Here is a 23261-nt window from a genome sequence, read left to right on the forward strand (position 1 = left end):
ATTTTGACATTTTTTCCTTTTCTTATTTTCACAACTTATTAGCTTTTCCTTGTTCCTGGTATTTTTATTACTGAAAAATAACTCAGAATTTATTAACCTAGTACACATCTAAAGTAAATTTTGCAACTATGAATGCTCTTTGTTTTTCAAAGTTCTACAATATATAGCATTTAGTTTTTTACAACAAGCCTGCAAAGTGTTTTCAACTGAGGTCAATGACTTACAGAGGCTATTTAACTTCTGCAGGAAACAATGCAGTAAGAGATTAACTCACAGGCCCGTCCTCTCTTGGCTGCTCCACATTGCCCCTCTTCTGAACTGCAATAGCCATAATAATCACTCCCATTTATTGAGAATATGTGCCATACACTATGCACCATACAAATATTATTTCACTTACCTCCCTAAAGCCTCATAACCCTGTTTGTTAGTTACCACTCTCATACCCGCCCCTCTCCAACCCCCCACAGACACAACTTTCAAATGAGACACAAAGAAATCAGGCAGTTTAACCAAAGTCACACATCTAGGTCTCTTGGACTTATTTGTTCCAAAACCAATATTCTTAGTCACTTCTTTGAAAAAAGTGCAGGCTAGGTGCTACTTATTGAATATCAATTACCACTCAATTCATTTGACTTAATAGCAATAATACAAAATGAAAGCTATATTATGAGTTTCACATGTACCTTGAAATTACAGAAATGATATTTAATCATTTATTGATTATGTTATAAATGCGCATTGATTCAGTAAAAATAAGAACTATTTCTCAATTTCACAGGAGACGTTTAAAACTTTAATTACTCAAAATCTGATACTGCCCTTTTTAATAGGTAATTTTCCTCTTAAAGGAATTCTCAACCGAAACACTGTTTAGGACCTAAAAAACTTTTTGTTTCTCATCAAACATGGGCTTTCTTGATTCCTCTGAGGAGCTCTTCTCTCAAGCACTCCCCTAACTCTACTCCTCCACTGGCTGCTTCTCTTTCCTGAGGATGTGTCTCAGGGCCGTTATCTGCTCACTGCCAACATACCGAGAGGGCCTATCACCAATAAACAACTTGTGAGCAATGGAACAGAGGGTTGGGTATCATTTAATGCTGCACTGCTGGAAAGTGTGAGGGCCAAGGTAAAGGATGATGCCAGAGAAGCACTAGAAAGGAAGTGACCACTGAGACAAGTGGCCTAAAAGGGTGCTTGAAAAGTGCTCTGTAGGAAAGAAAAAAAGAGAAGTGATTTTATGACAGTGTACACCTGTAAAGGAGCAAGCTGGTGAAAAACACAGGACCAGAGGAGCCAAAATAATGATGATGATGATGATGATGATGATGATGATGATGATGATGATGGAGGACTTGTCATTCACTCAACATTTACTGATGCCACTGTGTGCCACAGACAATAAGTATACGTCGACTAATCAGGTGAAGGCTCTACTCTCAAGGAACTTCGAGTCTAGAGGACAAAGTATATGGGCCCTTATAATTCCAGATGATAACGGCCAGAAAGGAGTAAGCACAGAAGAACCTAGAGTTGGATGGAAAAGAGTTTAGGAGGAGGTGATGTTTAAGCTGTCCAAGGTCAGTATGTCTCACTCTTTGGAAATGAAAGATCCTTTCTTCACTTTTTTTTTTCAATTCCTGATTCCATTAAGATTAGTGTTAGCAGAGCAATGAAGAGACAACAGTCAAGAATGGGAAATTTATGTCCTAATTAAAGAGTGGCATTTATGACTCCAAACCTAGGTCCTCCTTAATTCAGGCCTTGCACAAATTGAGCAGCACTGCAACCTGTCCTAGAGTATAGGCAAGGAGAGTTTTCTTCTTCTTTTGTACATGATCACTGAAACTATTGCCTTGTATCTCTCAGACTGAGTCAGAAAACTATTTTGGATGTAAGGTTATTTTAAGGGATGCTGGAGAGATGTTAGATATTCCAGACACTTAATAAATACTATTTTAAGGGTTATTGAACATGTAAGTCAAGTAAAATGCTTTCATCTATAAAAGTTAACAAGTCTTCTAAGCTTCTTGTTGAAAAAATGTGCAACTTTTTTGTAGTCAACATATATTGACACTCATTTACCCAACTAGTACTCAGAAACCAGTTGGGAGATACTGGAAAAGTTCCACGCCAGCAAAGTCAGCTCATGGAAAATCCACTAGTGGAATTATTTGTGAAACAACAAAAGGTACTATTCAGAATTAATATTTATCAATCACCATCAGATAGTAATACTGATTTGATTACACCAATCCCCAATGCACAGTTCAACAATCTTTGTGTGGTGAAAGAGTGCTTTGTATCCAAAATGTCTATAGCCCAGTTTAATCTTCTGCTGAAAGCCTCTGAAGACACACTGAATTACACCATGTCAACAAGGATTAGATGCATAATAAATCTCTGAAGAAAAATGGAAAATGCCAATCTTTTTGTAAGTATTACCAATAATTAAAATCTTTCATCATGAAGGTATCATTACAAAATATTACATGCTGATGGAATAAGCCTACATCTGCATAATTTGTAAACACCATAAATTTCCTGGATTTGGCATATATTTTATGAACTAAATTTCTCTCTAAATTAGGACTCTATTTTTTCTTAATTTAGGAATTTTTTGTCATTGAACTTTTAATTTTAACTTATCTACAGCCATTTTTACAAATATCAAAACACATTCACACTTCTTCACTGAGAAATGAAAAATTTGAGCTTAGAATAACTCAATATTTTTAAGCAAAAGCAAATTATTTTTTAAAAGAATTTATTCTACATCAAGCACATACTCCAAAAGTAATCTTTTTTTGTGAATTGACTTCATTATTTCCTTCCTTATTCTCTAAAGTACTTAGTGTAACCCTTCACATAATCATCAATCAGCCGAATAAAATATCTAGGATGAGATGAAGATTAAATTGCTCAAATAATCACTTAAAATATTTCATACAAAGAAAACTTTAAGCACCAGATAATAATAGTAAAGATAGTGAAATTGGAATCAGAAGACCTAGGCTCCAACACTCATCACTAACTATTGGCTATGAGAATAAAAATGAGATAAGGAAACTGAAAATGAAGCCATATGCTAATATCAAGAATTTTTACTTCTAAAGTACAGAATTTGGAACTTTCCTTTGTCATAGCTTGTCTTGTCAGGTAAGAGAAAATGTGAGAGTAAAGACTGCGAATCACATGCACACATACTATTAGCTCCATATACAGAAACTATATTACAACTGAGGGGCTCAGTTAAATCACCCCAGATAGCACACACTCTCCACAGATACCTGCTGAATCACAGAGAACACAGCACACATTCCATCAGCAAGTGGTTTAGAGTTTACAATGCTTTGTGCAAACTATGGCAAGCTCCACCTTCAGGGCACACTTAAAGGGTATACTGTACCTCTCAAGCAGGTCACAGAATCGTGTGAGAGACTCCATCCCGAGGCACAAGCACAGGAGTAAAGCTGTGGCCTCTGTGAGGAAAGCAGGCATAGTTGGCTGCAGGGGGCAGAGGCACATGAATTTATGCCTGCAACAGAAAGAGAAGAGAAGTAAACATTGCAGAATGGAAACCCCATATACACATTAAAATGTACAGAACAAATGAATAAAGAAAATGTGAGACATTATATATACACACACACACACAGGAGAATATTATTGAGCAATAAAAAAAGAAAGAAATCCTGTCATTTGTAACAACATGGCTGGACCCTGAAGGTATTAAGCTAAGCCAGAGAAAGATAAATACTATATGATCTCACTTATATGTGAATTCTAAAAAAAAATGAACTCATAGAACAGATTGGTGGTTGCCAGAGTCAGGGGGTAGGGGGTAGGCAAAGTGGGTGAAGGTGGTCAAAAGGTACAAGTTATAAGATAAATAAGTCCTGGGGATGTAATATACAGCTTGATGGTTGTAGTTAACAATATTGTATTATATATTTGAAAGTTGCTAAGAGATTAGATCTTAAATGTTTCATCACCAAAAACAATAGTAACCGTGTGGTGATGGATGTTATTATAGTGATCATTTCACAATATATGTATCAAATCGTGTTGTAAACCTAAAACTAATACAATATTATATGTCAGTTATATCTTAATTTAAATTTAAAAAATTTTAAATATGTACAAAGTCATGTTGTTATGGTCCTCCCAGAGGTTCCCCAGTATTTGGAGACATAGGTACATTAAATTAGTTCTGTTGGTTTGGATTTTTTTTTCCTAAACTACTTTACCATTCCCTAATATCATGCTTTCAACATAAAATTTATAAGAGGCATAAGAGGGAGGAGTGACTTGCACAAGATTGCAGATCAATCCAGTCTATAACCAGGTTATGAACAAACACCCACAAAGTAACCCAAAGCTTAGTATAGAAATATGATGCTACATATCTACATCTCCTAGCCTGACATAAAAGAAATCTTTTTACAGTAAATGAAACCAAGGCATGTTCTCCTTATGTGACCTTGACATTTACCCACTATTGTCCAAAAAAAAATAATTTTTTTTATTGATGACATCTTTGTGTGTCTCTGTTCCTTGACAAAAGGGATCCTGTGTGCATCCCAAGTTCACAGGATATTCTTTAGATCTTATGTTCTTATTACATATATCTTGTTAGATTAATCCATTCATTCATTCAAAAAATGCTAAGAATTCACTTACATACCAAACATCATGCCAAGCAATACTGCAAACATGGGGAATATATTCTGACAAAGGGAGACAGAACTAAACTCATAAATTATGCGACTTCAGAATGTGAGAGTAAAGAACAAAATATTTATGAGAAGGAGAGGCTATCTGAGATAGAGTGGTCAAGGGCCACCAAGGCGTATTTGGTAGACTCCTAAATTACATGAAGGAACAACTCATGCAGAGATCTGGAGGAGAGATGTCCCAGGCAGAAGGAAGAGCTGGTGCAAAAATTCAGAGGTGAGAAGTAGCCTGGTATGCTTCTGGAACAAAATGAAGTCCTAAGTGGTGAGAGTAAGTGGGCGAAGAGACCAAGGAGATGACGGGGGCCCTATGCTCAAGTGCGATGAGAAACCACTGTAGAGTTACAGGGAGAGAAGATTAAGTAACTTATTCCCTCCTCCCACTACTAAGACTAATTTTTTAAATCACCTAGCCACCCACACTATGCACTCAAAGATAACTTGGGGTGGCCGCAGAAGAGCACCTCCAGGGCAATGTTGCCACAATAAATGAGTCCTAAATATAAGCTGCTTTAAACAGCAAAGTGGTAGCAATTAAATATCTAAGGGACTGTGTGTCTGGTCTATGATGTATTTGTCAGCCAAGGAAACTGAGACTCAGAACAGTCACAGGGGCAGTAGGCAACTGCTGAATAAAATGACACAATTCAAATCTACCGTTGTTACATACAAGATTTGAGTTTTCCATGGTAAATAAAAGTAATGGAAATGTTAGGACATGGGTGGTTAGTAAAGGAAAATTTATTGCCCAAACAAATGGGTCTGCAACATTATACATTTTGCATTCCCAGAAAAAGTGTTGTCCAAGCTACTCCTAAGCAGGATGTCTCTCTGTCTCTCTCAATTGTCTCTCATTTACCAGTTGGCTGTTTTGCAGGATGAACAGCAACAATCCCAAGGGGCTGGTGAACGTTATAAATTACGACTGACTGATTCCCTCCATGCCACTTGTTGGCTTGAGTAACCTTTTGAGTACCACGGTCAGTCCAGTACACGGAATCTTCAAAGAGAGTTAGAGCATAGGGATGCCGCATAATCTGTGAAGCAGGAGAGAACAATGAGACCTCGCCCAGAAATAAAAACCAAGGTGAACAAGGTTAAAAAGACTGCCTAAGAGATGGTATCCTTTAGCATTTAATTATTTAATAAAGACATAGGAAAGTCATTGTTCAAGAGACAGACAAAAAATATACTGCTTGATCTATATCTCCCATTATACCACACAAAATCCTTTCACATACATGTGTCATTTAGTCTTCTGTTTTATTATGGTAATTACACTGGGCATCCTTTTTTACAAATGAAAGCAAAACTGAAACACAGAATGTGCGGCGACTTATCTGGATTTCTTAGTCCCAAACCCTAGCCACCACCCAGTTATCACCATTGCCTTGGTCTGCCACTCAGAGATGCACATAAATCTAATACAGTTTAGATGCATATTTCCTGGAGGTAGGGAGGCCCTCGTGGGGTCTCTGCAAGTCACAGAACTGTAAACAATGACAATCTTAAATAGAAGTCAATAACAGTTCCTTGGCAAAGTACATATTTTCTGTATTTTCTCATAACTTGTGAAAATAAATTCAATAAAAATAAAAAAACACATAACGGGCTGTGATTTAATTGAAGATGTAAATATAATTATCAATAATTATTACAATTATTAATTTTTGTTTAACACTTTTTAAAGGCACAGAAGCAATAGATTAGCATCTATACATCAACTAAATCACACAAGCACTTGATCCTTCTTGGATGTAGCACAATCTGATCATGAACTAGAATAAAAAAATATATTTGTTAGTAATAAAAGATGGATTGGCTCTTATTCCTATGTTATTTTTTGGATTGACCATATAATGTCTATGACACAAAAATCAAATTCTTAGTTTTCTTGTTACCCTATCTGCTTTCTACTAAGCAACCGTTGTGGTTTTAGTTTAGTTTTCCTCACTGCCAACTTACCAAATCACCAGCTATCACCTGATGCCGATGTTGTCCATCATAGTCACAAAAGTCTAAGTAATCAAGATAGGCATCCAAGAAGTAGAGCAGTCTGTTGGGGTAGTCAATGGTTAAGCCATTGGGCCACAAAACCTTGTCTTGGACAATGACAGTGCGCAAACTGCCATCCATGCTGGCTCGCTCAATACGAGGGTGATGGCCCCAGTTAGCCCAGAACATCAGATGGTCACTGTGAAAAGAAACTAGTTACCAACTGGAGGGGATATATTTCAATATGGAAAATAATGGACATCATGTTTACCCTCTGCTTAAAAATCAGTCATCTCTAGTTCAGCATATATGCACAGAGCTTATTATTTTCTCTTGAATATCAGAAAATGAAACTATAATCATAATGCAATCACAAGCCATCTGGGTATTTTTATAATGTTCATAACACATACAATACATTATGATACTGAAATGTCTCAATGCCAATTCGTGTTTCTATACAATCCATAAGTATTTGATCTAGGAAAATTCATTTGTCCTTAGTTATCTATCCTATCATGTTTGAGAGAGTCAATTTAGCTCATCATCAGATTCATCATAAACTTCACTGGTGTGTAATACTCTACAATATCTACAAGTCTGTGTCACACTGAACATAATTTGCCCAATTAATCATCTTGCAGAAAGAGATTCTCTAACATAGATTCTCTAACACAGAGATTCAAGGAAAGAAGAAGCCCTCAGAGGTTTCTAAGCACAGGATAATTTCTCCTGTTTCCCTTTAATCCAACAAACAAAAATTTTCTTCCTTCTATGATATAAAAGAGAACACTAATAAACAACCTGAAACAAAAGCAGGAAAATTTGGCTTTTTTGTTGTACATCCATGAGGTATAAAAGTTACAACAAAATGGCCCATCTACAAACTATTACTGTACGCATTCATTTGAAACTTAACTATATAATTCTACAACAATCATTTCAATAATTGTATTGCCAGGCTAATAAATCAATGTGGTCTCAAAGTGAACAACCAATTGCTCTTGTGTACTTCACGAAGAAAACTTTCAGATAAATGAAGGATAGCAACAACCAGTTGGATACCTACCATTTCTATAGAGATGTTTAAACGAGATCATTTAAAATTTTATGATATGTACATCGGCCTGTTGCTTTACTGTTATTTTTCCCTCATTATAACCATGTCAAGGCAATATCATTTTTTTTAAAAAGTCTTACCTGACCCTGGGATCTAGTACTAGTCCCCTTGGTGTTGATACATTGTGACTTATTAGCACAGTCCTGTGGTTCCCATCCAGTTTAGAGACTTCAATTGTTTGTAGAACATAGTTTGTCCAGTAAAGATTGCGACCTACCCAGTCTACCACAATACTTTCAGTCATAGTGATGCCGCTATCGACTACCTAAAGATAAAAGTGAGTAAATAGTGAATCCCAAAGGGAATAAATGAATGCTAACATGGAAATTATATGAAAATCTGGAATAAGGCATCTAACTTGTCCTATGATTACCTGTGAGCATCAGAAAATTTTGTCTTCCCATGTAGATAACCACCAAATTAATGGTAGGTTTTCATAGGAAAAATATACAAGATTAGGTAGAATTGAATACTTTAGGATAACTGTGATGGGACTGGTATGTAGTTTCATTTTGGTTTCAAAGAGTTTACAATTAACAAAAGCTCTATCTACTCACTAAATTGGCAACTCTATGAAACTTTATAATGTCCAGATGCCAAAAGTAACATCTTTATTAATTAAGTGCCAACAATTACAAAGTAAAGTTCTAAGGGGCAGAGGAAACATAATCATCAAGGATCAAGAAACTGAAATTGGGAGATGGATTGAGAAATATGACTAAATTAAAACTAAGAAAAGCAACTCCTTAATGCCCCTGCATTTTCCTCTGCGGTCATCCTCTAGAAAAAAATTGCAAAGAGGACCTCATAGATTTTGTGAAGTCTGCATCATGTGACCTGGAATTCAGAATAATGGATTTGTCTTCAGAGGCCACATTCTTATCTAAAGCACCCATAGATTAGGAGTTATGAACATCCAGGCCTCTTGGATATGATATGGCCCAAAGGGGAGTATGAGAAGCTAACCAGAATGAGGTAGGGCCTTCTCTCACCAGTTATAGCAAATAGAACCAACACAAGGGAATTTAGTCATGCCAAAGGTCAGGAGAAATGTACGTACCACTTTTTTGTCTGTTCCATTTTGTAATGCACTCCAGATTTTACCCTCAGTTCCATCAGACCAAAACACACGACCACCGACTGAATCAAAGTCAACAGCTACAATGCGAGAACCATCCTCAATAAGTGCATAGACATTGTGGACATGGGAGGTGATATTGTCAGCAATAATTTGGTTCTGGCTTGCCACGAGTAGCAGAAGACTTTCAGATGCTGTCCAAGAAGAAAATGCAAAAATATCAATGATTCTGGGAGAAAACAAAACTAAAGAGTCTCAAATATTTGATCTAATACTTTTGGTAACAGGAAGATGTAATGCCAAACTATAGTAACATGAAAAACAAACAGAAATTCCTATAAGAATAGTTTTTAATCATGCCATTCCTTACCTAGTTAGCTGATTTTCATGAGTGTTTAAAATAAGCTGTTTCTGAAAACTTTTTCTTCTTTGAATTATACTTCAATGTTTGTAAATATCAATCTGGAGTAAACTATACTTGCATTCTTTTTGTTACTACAGTTACTTTTGTACTTTGCTTAACTTCCTCCCTAGATTGGCCTCTTGATAGCAAAAATCATGTCTTAAATATTTTTATTTTCCCCAAGGCATTCAGCTGTGGCAGAGACTTCTAATTGTCTTGCAATATCCTCCCCTCCCCTCGCCTCTTTTTCCTTTTTAGTAATAAATCATGCCAAGTTTCAGACTGGCACACAGCTGCCCAACTAGAGGTACATCTCTGCCTCCAATTTAGAGTGACCATATGACTAAATTCTGACCAAAATGGTGTGAGTAGAAATGATGTATCAAATTCCAGGTCTCATCCTTAAAAGGAAGCTACTTTCTCTCTACTTTCCCTTTCCTTTTCCTACTTTACAAGAGGGGACAAAGACTGGGGCAATAGCACTGGATCCCTAGAAGGAAGCCACACGATGAGGATAAGAGGCCAGCTTTACCCCCTGAATTGTCTACCATACGACTCCGACTTGGAAAAAAAGTGTCTATTTTGTTCTAGCCTCATTTATTTGGTCACTTTTAAAGCAGCTGAATTAATATCCTAATACATAGTATAATCACTTTCACGTAGTAGAAACTAAAATTAATATTGGGTGAATTGAATTCATTAAGCATTATATATAGATGTTTAAATATAGAAAACATTTAAAAATCATTTAAAAATAATAAAATAATAAATAATAAATAATTATCCTCTATCTGTATATATTTTAACCTCTATTTCCAAAAATATACCATGACCTTTATGTATAATAACTCATTTAAGCCTCACAAGAAACTGAAATTTAAGAAGGTTATATAACCTAGCCACGATTTGAGTCCATTTGAATCCTAATCGACATTGTCAAATCTCTATATGCAACATTTGATCTTAAGCTCTTGGGTATATTATCCTCTATCTGTATATATTTTAACCTCTATTTCCAAAAATATACCATGACCTTTATGTATAATAACTCATTTAAGCCTCACAAGAAACTGAAATTTAAGAAGGTTATATAACCTAGCCACGATTTGAGTCCATTTGAATCCTAATCGACATTGTCAAATCTCTATATGCAACATTTGATCTTAAGCTCTTGGGTATATTGTTGACGAGCTGGAGTTAGTTCACTTTAAAGTTCAGTTATTACCTGTAACTTTGCAAGTCTTCCCATCAGTGTCTAACATGTATTCTTTATCACACCAGCACCGGAAAGAACCTCTTGTATTATGACAGTGCTGGCTACAAAAGCCTGGAGTATCACATTCATCTATGTCTTCACAGGTCTTAGAATCATTGGCAAGCAGGTATCCCGATGGACACAGGCACTGAGCCCCAAAGGGCCCTTGAACACACTGGTGAGTACAGCCAGCATTTAAATTTGAGCAGCTCTCCTGGTCTAGAATAAAGAGAATCAGAGAGAAGAAAAGTCAGAAGTCTTTGCTTCTTTGGTTCACTCTGTTGTAATATATGTCATATAGTATCAAGCCACCTTCCATGTAATACCCAGGTAAGAGCTAACAGCAGCATTCACTTGAATGAACTCCACAGGCTGCTCAGTGTCTGCTCTGATTTACCTGAGGATTTACTATGCTTCACATCCACTAGACTTGGGCCACTTTCTTCACTACAACCCTTTATAACTTCACTTAGTGCAATGAGAGAAACTTGGGGAAATACTGTTGACATCAAGAAACACAACTATAATTGATAAAACATTCAAAGAGACCTAAATTACTTCTCGCTTGCTTCCTATTATTCTTCTACCTATACAAAAATGGAAGATAAGACTTTGACTTTCAATAGCAAGGGCTGGAGGGTCTATGAAAATGAATAAATGGAAGGGGAAAAGGCAATTGGAACATTAGAGGGCATATGTCTACTAACATGCCATCATTCTTTACTTTCAGGACAAAAACAGCAATGCTTGAAGCCATTCAAACGGTTCATATGCAAATGCTCTCTATTTCCATGTGTACTCTAACTTATTTATATGATACGAAACATGCACTAGAAGAGGAAGCAAGTCAAAATGATTAGCATATTTTCAGCACAAACACAATGCATATAAAATCATAAGAATCTAAAATACTTTGCAATCATACCTGGCTGGGGTTCATCTGAGAGTGAGCATTGATTAAAGAGGAAAGAAAGAAAGGACAGTAATTAGGATTACATGCCAATCACAGAATTTTAATCACAGCAAACACAAATACCCAGGCCTCATTTGTTTTTGTGGCAAGTTCTGATTGAAATTAGAAAATATTAAAGTTAGAAAAACTTATGAGCAAATTACCAACAGAACCAAATTTAATTTGACAATCTAATGGCCTTATTTAGTCTTATTTTTTTAAACAATGATATAAAAAAAAAAAAGTAAAAACACAGAACAAGGAGCAAAGAATTTAATGAGAAATATCCAGTGATGATTTATTTGAATCATGATGGTTATCCCTACACAGATTTGAACTCAGAGAGGAACTGAAACCCCTTCCTTAAAAGCTACATGGTATCTATGACAATGGTGTTGCACAGCAGGCCAATGGTCAAAATGAATTTATGGCCAGTAACCTGTGGTCAGGAAACTTACTGCAAAGCGGGGACTCATCTGTCCCATTGGGGCAGTCAGAGACGCCATCACATACTGCACTCAGATTCACACAGATGCTATAGCCAGGGCAGTGCCACTGCCAACTGGGGCAGTAAAAGGCCTGAGTAGGGCAGTCCTTCTCATCACTCATATCCCTGCAGTCATTGTCCCCATCACAAAGCCACTCTCTGAGGATGCAGTTTCCATTGTCACAAAGGAAATGAGATGGAGAGCAGGTCTTGAGCACACAGCCATTGTGCTCATCAGAACCATGGATGCAGTCTGGGTGCCCGTCACACTCCCAGCTCCCTGGGATGCAGAGACCATCTGCTTGGCACTGAAATTCATCTGGGTGGCACATACCAGGAGGCCTGGTTTCTAAGAGAAAAGCATGGGGAAAATGGGTTTGTGAATGCAATTTATAATCCCTTTTAAGTAATTCCTATATTCGGAGAAAACTATTTTGGATCAATTATAGGTTTATAATAATGACAATGACAAAATAAATATTAAAATCTAAAGTGATACATATAGAGTGTTCTCCAACATTGTTGTAGACAGAAATCTATGTGTCTGATTAGTGAAACTGACAACAAACGAAGAACAGGATGCACAACTCTTAAATAGAAGGTAAATCCAAGTCAAAAGAACATATTGTTTCCTGAATTTCTAATGTTCATTCAGTTACAGATTAAATACTAAAATGTATCTCCTCTTTATTAAAGAATCACCAGGGCACTTCAATAGAGCTTAAGTAGCTACGGTTACTTTGAATTTCATATGTTTAATATGATATACATTTAGATGGAACCACTGAAAGCAGCACACACTAAATAAACAAAAGGCAACAGTAAGTCCTTAATTCTTTGCAAACTTTCCACTAGTGATCAAGCAATCTTTGAGAAATAGATTAAAACTCTATTTCATAAGAGTAACCTCAAATTCTCTCCCATAGACATCATAAGGCAATGGCAAGTCACTGGCAATTGGAGGTTTAACCTCAGATCATCACAGGGGAAGTCTATGCTTTCAATGTGAAATCGGTGATTAAGAATTTCTGGGTGTGGTGCACATCTATAAAGTATGTAAGCACTTTGTTTAACTTTTCTTTTTATCCACAGATTTAAGCACTTCTTTTCAGAGTGGGGAGGAGAATTAATAGAAACATACTTTTTATGGTCTAAAATATCATTATTCAAATAAATGACTCTCTGATTGACAATTTTTTACAAGTCTAAAATCCATTTAACACAAAAAGTGGGCAATAACATCTTCTGTCTATTATAGGTTTCCAGCTTGTGGAGATTATGGGTCTATCAGATTTATATTCCACGAAGTCCTCTTTGAATCCTCAGACTAGAAAGAATGTCTTGTCTCTGAGCCTCCATAGAATTTTATCTGTACCATTTCTAAGGCCCTTGTAATTGTCCACCTTGCTTTAATCATCTCTTACTTTACTTTCTATAATTTCTCTCACCAGACTCTAAGGACAAAGACCATTTATAATATCTTAGTAGATATTCAACAAATAATAGCTGAAAGAATGAATTCATTAGAGTCAATATCTTAATACTGGCTCCATATTGTGATTTGACCTCCTTATTGAGATTTAAAAGAAACCATTAAAATATCTATATATATGCTAAGTATCAAAAATTTTAAACCCTAATTTGGAATGTTCTAGGAAAAATTAATAGTGAGAACAAAAATATCTAAGAAATATTTAACCTACCTAAGAAACTATTTGAAAGTGCCCATCTATACAACCACTTGACTCACAACTCATAAAACATTATTTGATGATGCCTCATAACTTTATTATATGCTCAATATTGCATTCCTTTGATAATACTTCGTAATTCTGCCTTCCCTCCAGTTTGTCTGCGTTAGAGAAATCTGTGGTAATATCAGTGCTGGTTAAATGAAGCAATTTTTTCAACTGAAACATGCTGACTACATGGTACTTACGACAATCCTTCTCATCAGAGTGGTCATTGCAGTCAAAAACACCATCACAATGATACATGTTGCTGATGCACTTATCTTCACTGGCACATTTGAATTGAGAAGCAGTGCAATTAATTACTGAGAATGAAAGAAGAAAACATTAGAAATGAGCTCAAGGAGAAAGATTAAACATTGAGATTTCTTCTAAACATCATGAATGAAAATAAAGCAATCCACTTACCACAACCATTTTCATCAGATCCATCAACACAGTCCTTGTCCCCATCGCAAACATAAAATACGTCAATACACCGATGGTCAGCGCAATGAAACTGACTAGGTAGGCATGTGGCTGTAAAGTCTAATGTCAAACAAAAACAAAACCAAATAACAGTTTATTGCTTGTTCAATGTGTACCAGAGCCAAACTGAAAAACACTAAGGAGATAGATAAGTTATCTCAATGGTACACGTTTCCAAAATTTCTTCAAATCAGCCACTCGCTGGAGTCAGCCAAGCAAGATCATTCCAAATTAGAACACTTTTTGGAAACAGGAATAAAAAGATCACGGTCAGAGTCTGAAATCATGATTATACCTTTAAAAAACAGACCACACTTAGAAAGTGAGTATTATGGACTTGGGCTGGATTATACTTCATGAGTACAATTAAGCCCATGACTCTACACCGAAGCTAAGTAGTGGAGCCTAAACAGAGGGCATGATCAGCATGACCCATATGCCTAGTAGCAACAGTGTATAGACAGATCATGATAACTGGATTTAATCCAAAGTCTAAGCATAACAATTCTAAAAACCAAAGTCCTACTTTGCTGAGGAGACACGGTCTTAGAATCAGATGTGCTGGCTGCCCCAATCCACAAAATGAAGTTGTATTAGTTGCTCAGAGAATGTAAATGCTAGGAAGGGTATTAAAGCTGATCTCTTCCAGGAGGAAAGTAACTTTCCTAGTCTTGCAACCAAGACTAGAACTTTGCTTCACCTTAAATTATTATGGCAGCCATGAAAACAAACAACAATCTAAGGTAAATTATAACTGGCAAGATGAAAAGCAGGTAGGTAGTTTAATGAAAATTTAAGTGCTCTGTGCCTCTTTATTCTACTGCATTTTTGCCTGTATCAAACGAAAAAGAAAAACCAATAGCCAAATGTGTGAATATGTTTATATGATTTAGGAAAAAAAATTATTTTAAATATCTGAAGTTAGTTGAGAGACAGTCCTCATTTTGCTTCCATAGAACTCAATATGTAGGATTCTGTGCTCCCATGTCTTTGCTCTTATAGCCTATTGAGACGAGGATTGACAGAATAGAAGCAGCTAAGATACAAAGCAAATGTGTGACCCTTAGAGGAAAGCACGCAAGGTCTACTGATTGTTCAAATCTACTTATTAGGCTGACCAACCAAAATATATCAGTTCAAAACTTACTGCAGTGCTTTTCATCGGATCCATCCCCACAATCATTATCTGTGTCACAGAGCCAGTTCCTTGAGATACACTGGTTGTTATCACAGGTAAAGGAAGATGCAGGACAGGAAGTGGGTGTATGGGTGGGGCAATTCTGCTCATCACTGCCATCCACACAGTCATTGTGCTTGTCACAGCGCCAGTGTGCAGGGATGCACTCTCCTCCATGGCCACACGTGAAAGCTGAAGGTGCACAGGAATTATCTACAACAGAAACAAATTGCCATGAAGATTTGTTTTCACAGCCTTTTAAATGAGTTCTTACCTTGTAAAGGCTCAGTTCCTCTCTTTAAGCAATTGTCATATACCAGGCACTTTTTTTCTTTCTTAATCCTCACAAGAATACTGTGAGGTACATATAAATATCTGCATTTTACAAACGAGGAAACTGAAGCTTTGAGAGGTTTAGGAATCTGCCCAGGATTCAAGCTTTGGTTGGTGTGACTCTGAGGCCCAGCCTTTCCTTTTAAGCTATACTTCCTCCAACAACAAATTCAAACTTGGTCTATAGGAATCTTGAAAATGTGTCATTTGAAAATGCAAATTAATAAAATACTTGTGTAAAAATCAGCACTTTCAGAAAGAGTAAGATAATACACAAAAGGAAAAAAATTAGAAATTTCAGGAAAATGTACAAGTGTGGACTTTTATTTTCAAATCTGTCATCCTTCTTTTTCTCCAAAAAGGTAGTTTATTGTTACTATTAATCTTATCTTGATAGAGATTTCTGAGATTTCAACTGTTCTCTTTTTTTTAATGGAATAATTTTGTCTTGGCAATACCATTTATTAGGCTCTCAAATTTATAGACTGGATTGCCATTGAAAGAAGAATATAAAGATTAACACCATCATTTCACCCCTAATTCATTTTATACCAAAGCAGGGAGAGAATATAGCCTACGAGATTTTCAAAAGCTATTATTGCAAATACTTATTCTGTGATACTATTCTCTCAGATACTAGAGATTATATCCACTTTATTTTGATTTAACTTTTTGAAGAGCCTGACAAGATGTAATGATTCTGCTTTGGTCCAAACAGTCAATGTCAAAAAGAAATTTTATTGAGGATAGTCCAAATCAATGCTAGGAATCATTTGTAACACTATCTATGAATATTGTCGTGCTTCCTAAAGAGCCTTTGGAGTACACATTAAAAATATAAAATTTTAAAAGATGTATTTTCCCGTAGAGATAACCCAAACTTTATTTTTAAAGCCCACCTCACTCTGTTCATGGAAGTAGCTTCATTGTATAAGCCACTTACTAAATGTGCCACATAGATGCTCATCGCTGTTATCACGACAGTCATCAATTCCATCGCACTGATAGTAACTAGGCACACATCTGCCGTTGTTACAGGGGAAAGAAAAAGAGCCACACTGCTTCAACGGTGGTTCGCGAGACGGGTCTTCTAGGCATGTCAAGTGATTCGAAGTCAGGCTCATTCCATAGGGGCAACCACACACCCGCTGGAAATTTGGCACTGGGAAGCAGAAGTGGCTGCAGTCGCCATTCGGATGGGTGGGTCGATTACAATAGTTAGAACCTGAAAAAGCAATGCCCTGAAATAGTGAGTTAATCACATTCCCTTCGCAAGTGTGGTTTGTGAAGGAAAACAAATGGGAAAGGACATTTTTTAGAGCCCATATGAAAAAGTAACTTCCTCTTAGAAATCGATATGCCAAATACAACATTCAATATAAATACAGAGAAGTCCAAAATGTGTTTTTTCCAGCAATACTTTGAGAGTTAGCAAAGTTGAACAGAGATTTTTAAGTCTTACAGCTATTAAACTATCTGGGTGACAGGTATATAAAACTATCGGGAACTATTCAATAATCAGTACTAAAAGAGAAAAAGGAGCCACCATATTAAATAAGTATATCCATATAAAAGAGCCTGGCAGCCTCACTCACCAGTTTGAATACTGTCATCATATGATTTTACATGCATTATATTACTGATGCCACTTCGGATAACTGTCATGTCTCCACCATCCGTTTTCCTGACTCGAACAATAGCACCCAGTCTCCAGTCAGTAAAAAATACATAGTCTAAGAAGAAACATAGGGGATTAGTATTTTTGTCACAGCTCACTTATAAATCACTTGAAAAAAAGCAATAGTTTTCTAATGCTTCTCCCATAAATATCTGTAATATGTTCCTGTAATCATTTTCCATGACTTGTTACTGTTTAGAAATGAGCTTATATATTTAATAATACTAGGGTTCATGTTCAGACAAGTGTGTATGGAGTATTGTGATGGAATTTAATAGCAATTAGGTTTAGACTTCCATGGGTAAAAATAAAAATTAAAAAGCCTCAGTATTATTCTACTGTACATTAAATGGTGACTCATAAAACTGAGTTCTTATCCCAACTAAAGCACTAACCTGATGAGTGCTCTTAGGCAAATATTGAAAGTGTAGGGGTTCATTGTTCTCGGAAAGTTAAGGAAATAGACTAAATTGTGTATCAGCTCCCTTCCAGGTCAAACATTCCATATCCCATTTCTTAATGAGAATATTTTTTAAAATTTTTACACTCGATTTTAATAAGAAGTTGTTGAGAAAGAAAAGTATAAATCTAGTCCAGATAGGGGCTTTTAGTATATGTTTGGAGGGTCAATAAAATTATCCACAGAAGGGTGCCTATACCTACAACCAAGAAGCTTAAAATAGTAAGATACAGGTAATATAAGATCCTAAACATTTTTAATCATGTTCACTTTCTTTCTACTAGCTACTGAAGCAGGGAAGTATATATATATTTCAACAGTTTCTAAAAGAAAGAGTTAAATCAAAGGGGATTTTCTCTTTAACAACAGCTTACCTAACTAAAACTTCCAACTAACTGAAAAATGACTAAGGTGTCAAAATTTTTATCATTAGACTAATTTTCCTTATATATGGTCTAATCAATGGCAAATCAGTCACTGGACTCACTAAATATTATCTAGATTGACTGGTAATCTCAGTCCAACCACTCATGAAGATATCTTACTATATATAATTAAGTAGACAAGGAGTTCAATAAACCTTTTAGTCCTGTGTGGTGTGACAGTAAAGCAAATCTAGCCTTTGTTTTTAAGTTGCATAATTTCCATGGTGTTGCACAATAAAAGAAATTTCCATTAAGAAATTCACAATGAAAGATAGTGTTGGAAGAAAGTATTATTACTATTATTATTATTATCATCATCATCATCATCATTATTATTATGGGAATGTTGTATTGTTCTCATTGGTATGAACTCAAATGTTTTTCATACTGATAAAACCAAAAGGTACTGAAACTGCTTTTTTATTCAATCCCAAAACATTCCATCAAAGAGCAGAGAAAATTTAACATTCTTATAATGTTCCCATGTGACAACAAATAGTATGTGTCTGACATCATTAATGAAAAGGGAGTGAGTGAATGCATGAGTATAACTGACTCATCAAAAATCTCATAAAAGCATTTTAAAAATATTTTTAAATACCATGCACTCCTCCACAGATAAACAGACAGAAGATGGAATATGCAGTATACTTACTAACTAGTCATTCCATGCCATATGTGTGTGAGAAAGTCTTTATAGTCACTGTCTAGTTTTTTTTAAAGCACTGTGCTAATTATTCAGAGTAAAAAGTTTCCAACAAGGAAACAACTAACATATGAGTAGGGCCTTTGGTGGATCACAAAACGGCACCCCTCTGACTGGGCTAATCGTGATTTGTCGATCAGAATCGAGGTGGATTTTAGTCTCTCCTCATTCTCTTGGCCTGGCACTTGAAGCTATACAATCGTTCACAGAAACCCTGTTTTAGAGACTAGACAGACCACCTGTTTCATGCTGTCATGCTACATTCGTATTCCCAGCAACTCAATTCACAGCAGCATGCCTGTACTCAAGAGGGGAGTTGAGAGAAGGAAATCCAATACATCAGTGTGATCAGTGTTGTTGTAGTTTCCCAGAATTCCATGCTCCCAGCAATTACTAGTAGCATTAAATTATTTGAAAGGGTTGATATAAAAAAAAGCAACAATATCTTGCTATTTTTCATAAGCTATATTCTAACATTTCTGTATAATAAAGATGATGTCAGTTACCCAACATTGTGACTAAAAAGCTTCAATCATTCAGTGAGTATACAGTTGACAAATATGTGTTAATAGTCTTTTCACAAGGATTCCAAAAATGTTCTTGCAAACATCAAAAACAAAATGCTACAATAGTTACTACAAACAGTTATTGCGGTTTTATTCTTGAAAATGATGAAGGCAGTAACTTATTATTTCTTTGTATAATATTTATATAAGATTACCTGGTATGTTAAATTATATAATATGTGTAACCTACAAAGTGCTATACCCATTAGTTATCAATATTATTATCTAAACGTATCTAAAACAAAAAATATACTCTAAAAATGAAATATGGAAATGTTTTATCCATACATAATAGAACTGTTTTAATTTTTATATTCTAAAATGAAATTTATCAGAATTGTGAAATTGCCAAATGAAGATGAGTCTACTGTTACAACTTGCAAAGAAAAAACAAAACAAAACAAAAAAAGAACACACGTTTATTCCTTCGAAACATACCTTGAAAGACGGTAAGTCCAAATGGATGTGTCATCTGCTGTATATGGCCCAGGACTCTCCTATCTAAACCATCAAAGGTGCTGTGCTCAATTTTATCAAATAAGGCATCTACCCAGTACAATCGTAAAGCACTAAAATAATAAAATACTTAGTTATTTGCTATCCAGAAACTAGCAAAATATCCTTTACTTGAGGACATTCAAAAACAGTGTTCAGTTGACACATTTATTAAAGTTTCTGAAACTCAAATTACACTCATTAAAAATTTAATAGTTTTATGTCCCCCAGAAAGATACAACTACTTTCATAAGGTGATTTTCAATTAAATGCCTTAGAAAACTAGAAATGCTATCTTCAAGTTAGAAATTTTATTTTTCTCCTTGTTAAATCAACAAGAAAAGTATTGGTAGTTAAGCCATGTTTAAAAGGTTAAATACATTTCTTCCTTTTTTTCTCCTATGAACAACTTTGGCATTTCACGTCTGTAAGCTTATTTACCCTGTTACCTTTTCCTATATTCCTAAACAGATCAAATTTTTGAGAACAATATCTTATACTTCAAAAAGTCTTCCAGAGTAAATGTAGACAAATATACATTTATTGATTGACATCAAAGATTTCTTAGCCTTCTAATGGGGCTTGGGTCTTGTCTCCTCCATACTGATCTTCCACAAAATCTGAACATTCTGCTTCCTCCAGCAATATCCTCTGAATATCCATGAATGAATTAGTTTTTGTCCCAGCAAAAGCTAGCTAACTGTGTTTGTGTTTTTTTATGTTCTCATATCATTCTACATCCTTCTCCCATCACCAATCAGTGATATAAAAATACCTGAGGGCAGGTAGTACCAGTTTCCTCACTCCATCATATATCCACATACTGTCTCATTCATGTTCCTCTGTAAGAGAGAACTCAGTAATTCGGGATGATTCCTACTTACCCCCAATCAATGGCCAACCCATTGGGCCATCCAAGAGTAGTATTTACTATAGGCAAAAGGTTAGATCCATCACCCCATGCTCTCATAATTTTAGCAGGACGGAACCAATCAGTGAAAAATATATATCTAGAAAAAGAGGTAATAAGGAAAAGATGTTAACACTGGGACAAACTGCATGACCTACAGAGATTTAGCACAAACACAGATTCTCCAGAGACTTGCTGCAAATAATTTCATTTTCTGTATATGCTACTGGACTTATATAGAGGGGAAAAAAAATTTGCTTATTAAGCAGACTCAGTGTACAACTGCTCTAATTCTTAATTAAAAATTCAGTTTTCAACATATAACCAAAGTCACAAATACAAATGGTATTAAAATGGACATCCAGAGCAGAGAACTTCTGTGTAGACCTAGCACCCAAAACTATTGTCACCAAGTAAACTCTTTAAAAAGACGCAATTCGGGTTACATTTTAAATACTCCACGTTGTTCAAATAAAACAATAAAGTACGAACAAGAAAACAGATTTTAATCTCTTTCTCTCTAGAATAAATATCCAAGATCCACTAGACCTCTCTTCAGTCATCTTCCACATGGAACTGATTAATTTGCAGAAAAGCACTTCATATCTGACCCATCCAAATCAACGAAGTCTTAAACAATATCTTACCAAGGTATCCTTCTTAATTCTGAGGAGTGGCAAAAAGATAAGTCTAGGGTGACAAAAACAAAAACTTTTCTCTTTTATATGAGCCTTAGGACTAAAATTAGTCTTTTCCAAAACATAACTTTCTAAAAAGTGACTTCATATTATTTTAAATGAAGGAGTTGTCAAAAAAGCAATTTAATGGCTTTTCAAAATCAAATGCCAAGGATTTAGTGTAACAAAAATGCGCTAGAAAATCAACTGTTTAATCTCTACAGGGCAATAAAATTTATCAATATCAGTTTTAAAATGTTTCTTATATTTATTTCACAAGGAGAAAATTAAAATATAAAATCAACACTCTAGAGACAGCATACAGAGTTGTCAGACACACAAGCTTTCTAGTCAAACAGACCTGAAATTGACTAATTGTTTCTTACAAATTGTGAGTCTTCAGACTAGTTACTTTATCTCTGAGCCTCAGAACCATTATCTCTAATACCAATATTATACATATTTACCTCACAAACAAGTTTTGGATTAGACAAGATTACATATGTAAAGTGCTTACTATGTGCCCTCCTGAATCAGGCTTTAGTAAATTAGTCGTCTTTTTTTTTTCCTTAAATTATTCCATTCAAATGCAACTACCTAGCTCAGACTTGTTCTAAACAAACATATTAGCTATTAAACATACTTAAATAAGAAAGGTAAGAACCTAAACAGAAGAGTGTGAACTGTTCTGTCTTTTCTTGTCTGACGCCACCAATCATGGAAGGGTTAAATGTGAAACTTTGTCTGTGGTCTGAAAGAGTTTTTATTCTCAAAACTACTAAATGATTAAGCAAGTTTTACTAACCTTTCTATCAATACATTAAAGCTGGGAAAGAATTTGAGCCTTTCCCGATAATTCTGCTACATATTCATTCCTTCCCTAATGAATCTGTATCAGCTTACTTGATCCTCTACAATTGCGAAAAAAAACACAGTTCAGTGAAGACTGGGAAAGCCGAAACTGAGAAATTTTTTTGCAAGAGGTAAAGCGATTACATAAGCTTATGCTAAAGGGATAAAATTTAAGGTGATTTCAATTAATATAGTTCAATCTTAAATTTGCCGGATCCCTATGGCATCACTTTTCAACAACTTTAAAAGATATACAGTTTCACGCTCTCGGGAAAACATAAACGCACTTACCCAGCAATAGGATGAACTACGATTGATCGTGGGTTATTTAAATTCTGGACTATTTCGCGTCTCGATTTATCAGCTAGCCTCATGACACTGACACTCCTGTAAGAAATGTCTGTCCAATAGAGATTCTTTGAAATCCAGTCAAAAGTCAAACTTTCAACACTTTCCACTCTGTTAGCTGTGAGAATTTCTCTTTCTGTAAGTTAAAATATGGACATAGTTTAAACCAAGCATATTAAAATATGGTTTAAACTAAGCATATATTTTCCTACTTCTGCATATTTAAATTTGTGTCAGAGTTAAAGCATATTTCAGTAACATGTGAAATTTTTTTTAAATCGTAAACTGCTATGCAACAACACAAGATAAACCTAGAATCATCCTCAAAAGTTTAAATCTCAAAGAATAGATGTGATTCTGATAAACAGAACGAGGAATGGTATGGC

At 35.4% G+C, this 23261-nt stretch overlaps 1 protein-coding gene across 1 annotated transcript in view; it reads right to left on the bottom strand.

Annotated features, from left to right (window-relative positions):
- LRP2 (LDL receptor related protein 2) overlaps window positions 1-23261 on the bottom strand; it is a 184264-nt gene that overhangs the window by 82175 nt on the left and 78828 nt on the right. The window contains exons 17-31 of the mRNA XM_025039562.1: window positions 22819-23011; window positions 20973-21098; window positions 20032-20162; window positions 17354-17491; window positions 16702-16983; window positions 15396-15638; window positions 14189-14308; window positions 13969-14085; window positions 12001-12378; window positions 10561-10809; window positions 8915-9126; window positions 7935-8119; window positions 6705-6933; window positions 5599-5776; window positions 3413-3541 (exon numbers count right to left, since the gene is read on the bottom strand). Of these exons, the coding sequence (XP_024895330.1) occupies window positions 3413-3541; window positions 5599-5776; window positions 6705-6933; window positions 7935-8119; window positions 8915-9126; window positions 10561-10809; window positions 12001-12378; window positions 13969-14085; window positions 14189-14308; window positions 15396-15638; window positions 16702-16983; window positions 17354-17491; window positions 20032-20162; window positions 20973-21098; window positions 22819-23011 (2910 nt within the window). The remainder of the gene's footprint in view (window positions 1-3412; window positions 3542-5598; window positions 5777-6704; window positions 6934-7934; window positions 8120-8914; window positions 9127-10560; window positions 10810-12000; window positions 12379-13968; window positions 14086-14188; window positions 14309-15395; window positions 15639-16701; window positions 16984-17353; window positions 17492-20031; window positions 20163-20972; window positions 21099-22818; window positions 23012-23261) is intronic.

The sequence above is a fragment of the Pteropus alecto genome, unplaced genomic scaffold, assembly GCF_000325575.1.
Source record: "Pteropus alecto unplaced genomic scaffold, ASM32557v1 scaffold3, whole genome shotgun sequence".
In the NCBI taxonomy this organism is placed as follows: domain Eukaryota; kingdom Metazoa; phylum Chordata; class Mammalia; order Chiroptera; family Pteropodidae; genus Pteropus; species Pteropus alecto.